Here is a 6,383-nt window from a genome sequence, read left to right on the forward strand (position 1 = left end):
TACGGTTGCTGTAACTCCACAAAGCCAGCAGTTAAATTGGCATCAGAATATTTCATATTATATAGTTTCATTTACCCACATTAAAATTCATCTTTAATATGATAATAATTATGCACTACTGTCCAAAATCTTGTTCAAGGTGGTCAGAATTCTCATTGCCTTCACCTACACACAAAGGTTTCAGGAATATAAGAGCAAGTGACTTATAAACCTCTTAGCCCTGCTCCAGATCATTACTTTTTATTGACACAATTTCCCATTCAGTGTTCACAAATATTTCACCCCATTCTTCAACTCCTCTCTGAATTTCCTCTGTGTCAGTCCATAGATACAAGTGTTTGTGCAGCAACTGAGAAGCTGCAGCATGACTCCAACTTGTTGGGTAATATATAGCGGGTTAGTGTAATATTTCTCTGTGTAATAAAAGTTTATCACTGGCCATTTTAGCAAATAGACAACAAGAGGCATCCACAATAGTATAAAATTGGCAGAAATAGTGAAAAGCAAAATCATGGATTTCCTCCGATTCTTCACCTCTGGATCATTCTGATTCTCACTGTTGCTCCGTAGTCCCCTGCGTGCTCTATTTGCCATTATAATGTGTCTGATGGTCAGAGCATTGAACAACAGAATTAAAAGGATTGGCAAGAGAGGGGTTCTGATGCTCTCAATCCACGCATAAACCCTCCACAAGGGGGAGGTGAGATAATCAGCTGTGGGAACACAATACCAAGGCACATTGTCAATTATAAATGCAGGCTCAGCGAAATAGTAATAGGGAATACTCCTGAGACAGCTCACCACAAACACAGTGGCGATAACCACGATCACTGTTTTCTCAGTGCTGTATTTTGAGTGTAGCTTCTGACAGCAAATTGTTACAAAGCGATCAAAAGTGAAACCGACAGTAAACCAGACAGAACAGTCTACAGCGACAACGTATATGGCTAGGTTTAGCAGACACACAGGAGTTATAAACAGGAAGCTAATTGGAAAGTACATGAAATTAATGCGGTGTAATATCACATGGATGATAACCACCATTAGATCCGCCACTGCCATGGCCACAAGGTAATGACTGACAGAATTGGAGAGACCGCACTTTCCTCGAGACAAAATCACAATCGCCACCAAGTTAACTGTAAGAAATAGAAAAAATGAAATTAACCTCCACACTGTCCCAAAACATTTTTTAAATGAGTATTTAAAATTGAAGAAGACAGTGTGGAAACTTCCAAACTAAATGTAATTGTTAATTTAATGAACTGTTTATTGGCAGAAGGGAAATCAATGGCAAAAGAAGTTGAGAAAGTTGGAATACAAAAATAATTGTTCACCTCAGATAGAGAAAAAAATGCTGAGGTTAAAAGAAAAGTACAGAAGTTTTTCTGCAGAATTCCGGTGTCCAAGACACCAGAGTCTCCAAAAGTAAACAACTGCAGATCAGCTTCAGCCTGTTGGGTGGAGACTACACTCTCACCCTGTTGGGTTATGGTCTGTACAACATGGAGAGTGAACTCACACCCTCTTTTTAAACATTGGCCGGACAAAATGCAGACTGGAAATGTCTGGTGGGGTCGATCGTGCACCAGTAACAGAAATCGCCAGGTGTTCGATTCCACTTACATTCAGAAACAAAATCAAAGCTGAATTCAAATCCATGCAAAAGAGGGAAACTTCTGCAGTAAAACCATATATCAACATGAACTAATGTTACAATTCAGCAACTCCTAGAATCCCCATATTACACTTGTAACCCATTGAACAACATCAGATCATTTTTACTTGATCATTTATTTCTGATCTGATGTCCATAAAGACTCAAAGGATGCGTTTCTATTGTAAACATTGAAATAAATTGTTGTTTTTACACTTGCTGTGGTGAAAATTCAAGAAGTGTTATAATTTTAACTAAGAAATCACATTAAGAAACTAAGACAATTACATGGCACTTAACTGACACCATCAAACAGGGAAAATATAACATGAACAGTCAACAATGATATTCAACTTTAACTGTGTCATTTCACTGTCTTACCAGCAATACTGACGGTTGCAAGAATCGGGTAGTAAATGAGCTCTATCTGGTAAATTACAGGGTATTCCATTTCTTGTGTGAAACATCAATGCAGAGACTTCTTCAGAGGAGCCCTTATTAATATCACAGAGCAACCTCCATGGAGACAGTCATCCAGGGAATGTGAGCAGGGATATTAGTTACATTCCACTGAACAAACTGATTCAATGAACCGTTCTTAGTTGTGTGTCATAAGATATCGTCATTAGAGGATATAGAAAACAAAATAATTTTATATTGATTATAAATTTCTTCAAACATGATTTTCAAATTATTTTGTTATGATCTTAGGTGTTGATGTGGATGAAATGTCTCAGGAACAATAACCCTGGTGGTGATGTGGATGAACAGTCTCAGTAACAATAGCCCTGGTGTTGCTGTGGATAAATAGTCTCAGGAACAATAGCCCTGGTGTTGATGTGGATGAACAGTCTCAGTAACAATAGCCCTGGTATTGCTGTGGATGAACAGTCTCAGGAACAATAACCCTGGTGTTGATGTGGATGAACAGTCTCAGGAACAATAGCCCTGGTGTTGATGTGGATGAACAGCCTCAGGAACAATAGCCCTGGTGTTGATGTGGATGAACAGTCTCAGTAACAATAGCCCTGGTGTTGATGTGGATGAACAGTCTCAGTAACAATAGCCCTGGTGTTGCTGTGGATGAACAGTCTCAGGAACAATAGCCCTGGTGTTGATGTGGATGAACAGTCTCAGGAACAATAGCCCTGGTGTTGATGTGGATGAACAGCCTCAGGAACAATAGCCCTGGTGTTGATGTGGATGAACAGTCTCAGTAACAATAGCCCTGGTGTTGCTGTGGATGAACAGTCTCAGGAACAATAGCCCTGGTGTTGATGTGGATGAACAGTCTCAGGAACAATAGCCCTGGTGTTGATGTGGATGAACAGTCTCAGTAACAATAGCCCTGGTGTTGCTGTGGATAAATAGTCTCAGGAACGATAGCCCTGGTGTTGATGAGGATGAACAGCCTCAGGAACAATAGCCCTGGTGTTGATGTGGATGAACAGTCTCAGTAACAATAGCCCTGGTGTTGCTGTGGATAAATAGTCTCAGGAACAATAGTCCTGGTGTTGATGTGGATGAACACTCTCAGGAACAATTGCCCTGGTGTTGATGTGGATGAACAGCCTCAGGAACAATAGCCCTGGTTTTGATGTGGATGAACAGTCTCAGTAACAATAGCCCTGGTTTTGATGTGGATGAACAGTCTCAGTAACAATAGCCCTGGTGTTGATGTGGATGAACATTCTCAGGAACAATAGCCCTGGTGTTGCTGTGGATAAATAGTCTCAGGAACGATAGCCCTGGTGTTGATGTGGATGAACAGTCTCAGTAACAATAGCCCTGGTGTTGATGTGGATGAACACTCTCAGGAACAATAGCCCTGGTGTTGATGTGGATGAACAGCCGAAGGAACAATAGCCCTGGTGTTGATGTAGATGAACAGTCTCAGGAGCAATAGCCCTGGTGTTGATGTGGATGAACAGCCTCAGGAACAATAGCCCTGGTGTTGATGTGGATAAATAGTCTCAGGAACAATAGCCCTGGTGTTGCTGTGGATAAATAGTCTCAGGAACAATAGCCCTGGTGTTGATGTGGATGAACACTCTCAGGAACAATTGCCCTGGTGTTGATGTGGATGAACAGTCTCAGGAACAATAGCCCTGGTGTTGATGTGGATAAATAGTCTCAGGAACGATAGCCCTGGTGTTGATGTGGATGAACAGCCGAAGGAACAATAGCCCTGGTGTTGATGTAGATGAACAGTCTCAGGAGCAATAGCCCTGGTGTTGATGTGGATGAACAGCCTCAGGAACAATAGCCCTGGTGTTGATGTGGATGAACAGTCTCAGGAACAATAGCCCTGGTGTTGCTGTGGATAAATAGTCTCAGGAACAATAGCCCTGGTGTTGATGTGGATGAACACTCTCAGGAACAATAGCCCTGGTGTTGATGTGGATGAACAATCTCAGGAACAATAGCCCTGGTGTTGATGTGGATGAACAATCTCAGGAACAATAGCCCTGGTGTTGATGTGGATGAACAATCTCAGGAACAATAGCCCTGGTGTTGATGTGGATGAACAGCCTCAGGAACAATAGCCCTGGTGTTGATGTGGATGAACAATCTCAGGAACAATAGCCCTGGTGTTGATGTGGATGAACAGCCTCAGGAACAATAGCCCTGGTGTTGATGTGGATGAACAATCTCAGGAACAATAGCCCTGGTGTTGATGTGGATGAACAATCTCAGGAACAATAGCCCTGGTGTTGATGTGGATGAACAATCTCAGGAACAATAGTCCTGGTGTAGATGTGGATGAACAGTCTCAGTAACAATCGCCCTGGTGTTGATGTGGATAAATAGTCTCAGGAACAATAGCCCTGGTGTTGATGTGGATAAATAGTCTCAGGAACAATAGCCCTGGTGTTGATGTGGATAAATAGTCTCAGGAACAATAGCCCTGGTGTTGATGTGGATGAACAGTCTCAGGAACAATAGTCCTGGTGTTGATGTGGATGAACAGTCTCAGGAACAATAGTCCTGGTGTAGATGTGGATGAACAGTCTCAGTAACAATCGCCCTGGTGTTGATGTGGATAAATAGTCTCAGGAACAATAGCCCTGGTGTTGATGTGGATAAATAGTCTCAGGAACAATAGCCCTGGTGTTGATGTGGATGAACAGTCTCAGGAACAATAGTCCTGGTGTTGATGTGGATGAACAGTCTCAGGAACAATAGTCCTGGTGTAGATGTGGATGAACAGTCTCAGTAACAATCGCCCTGGTGTTGATGTGGATAAATAGTCTCAGGAACAATAGCCCTGGTGTTGATGTGGATAAATAGTCTCATGAACAATAGCCCTGGTGTTGATGTGGATGAACAGTCTCATTTTTCAGTTATCCTTGTGTTAGTTGTTGGGAGTAAATTGGATTCAATCACATTCTGTACAAGTGGAGCTATAGGGCAGAGCAGATTAAGTGTAGTATTGGCTGTGAGTGAAATGTTCATTATTAGATAGTTGCCCAGAATTTTGGCAGGGATTTTGGGTATGTGAATTTAGAAAGGATAGGATGTGACAACAGCCTAAAAGGTTAATCAAGCGAGGTTTCTGAAGACCAGCCTTGGATGCTCTGTTTCCTTAACTCCATGTAGCCCAGATTAGATACGACTGAATCCACTTATCTGGAGTCTTGCCATGCTGCAGAACCACTTCACATCCTATGATCACACAGTGAGTGCAGGGGGAGATCTGCCTCTTGAATGGTTTTGTTATGATTGAGTCTGGAGAAATGTACTGTCTTTCTTTAGATCCACTTCCCCACGGGTCACAAAATATATTTAAATATTTTACCCAGTTACCAATGCAGCCAATTATATAATTTATCTATTTTAATTTCAGAATAAAATCCACCAATAAGGTTTCTTTAATATACCATAAAAGTATGAATTATTAGAAAAAAAGACTGATTCAGTAAAGATGCAAAGCTTTAACATATAGTTTGAAATATGAAAATGTAAATATATCCCCTTCTAAAATAGCCCACCATGCCAGCGCACACACACACCAATTAACGAAAAAATAAAGAAGCTTTCTCTGCAGAGATCATCTTTGCAAAAAGAAAAGAAAATACTTTGGCCACATACTTGTTAATTCTTGAAGAAAAACGATAAGATGTGGAAGGTTCCAGATGACCCTTTGGTCTGGCAACCAGGTAGACATAGATGATTGTCACTGGGATCTTTCTGGAGCAGTTCTCTTCAGGTGACATCGAGGATTAGTCTTGCAGGCGTTTCTGGACAATCACTGCATCAGGGGTTTCAGCTATCACACTGGATTGTCAGGGTTTCCCAAAGAGGTGGAAAAGGATGAGTTGGCTGCTTCTCTCAGCAGGCTGCAATCCCAACTCACTCCAAAAAATATCCAATAATGAAACCAAAACTCCTGAGTCAGAAACCCAGACATGTGACTTCTCTGTAAACAATTCAAAAATCCAGCAAGGTTCTTTATCTTTATTTAGCCTCCATTGTCTCTTCCACTAAGTGTTTTTTTAAAATCCAGAGTCCTTCCACTGACCCTTTGAAAAAAAACACCTCCTTGGAATCTCTTCAGACTTTCTAGTGAACCAATTTTCACAATCTCTTGAACATGAGCCCTCAAAAAAAAAATAATGGAAGCACCTTCATGACAGCTTTCTTTCCCTGAAGTATAAGTAAAGGACAGAGCTTGTTTTGCAGTGCAGATGAACAGTTGCTGCAGGAAAGGTCTTTCACTATCTAT

General features: G+C 41.3%; 1 protein-coding gene across 1 annotated transcript; it reads right to left on the minus strand.

Annotated features, from left to right (window-relative positions):
- Positions 1–267: 267 nt before the first annotated feature.
- Positions 268–5,874, minus strand: LOC137370334 (probable G-protein coupled receptor 139). Its single transcript, XM_068032703.1, has 3 exons — positions 5,750–5,874; positions 1,627–1,679; positions 268–1,139 (listed from the first exon to the last, which is right to left on the minus strand). Exons 1-3 carry the CDS (start codon positions 5,872–5,874, stop codon positions 268–270), a joined length of 1,050 nt encoding a protein of 349 aa, XP_067888804.1.
- Between the last annotated feature and the right edge of the window lie 509 nt (positions 5,875–6,383).

Source organism: Heterodontus francisci, chromosome 5, assembly GCF_036365525.1.
Source record: "Heterodontus francisci isolate sHetFra1 chromosome 5, sHetFra1.hap1, whole genome shotgun sequence".
NCBI classification, from domain to species: Eukaryota; Metazoa; Chordata; class Chondrichthyes; order Heterodontiformes; family Heterodontidae; genus Heterodontus; species Heterodontus francisci.

Excerpts from the sequence above, each read along its gene's own strand:
- LOC137370334 (XM_068032703.1), bottom strand. The coding sequence starts at position 5,874 with ATGTCACCTGAAGAGAACTGCTCCAGAAAGATCCCAGTGACAATCATC. Across the intron at positions 1,680-5,749 it reads TTTTCTTCAAGAATTAACAA|AAGTTTCCCTCTTTTGCATG; the intron begins GTATGTGGCCAA and ends GTTTTACTGCAG. Across the intron at positions 1,140-1,626 it reads CTTTGATTTTGTTTCTGAAT|TTAACTTGGTGGCGATTGTG; the intron begins GTAAGTGGAATC and ends TATTTCTTACAG.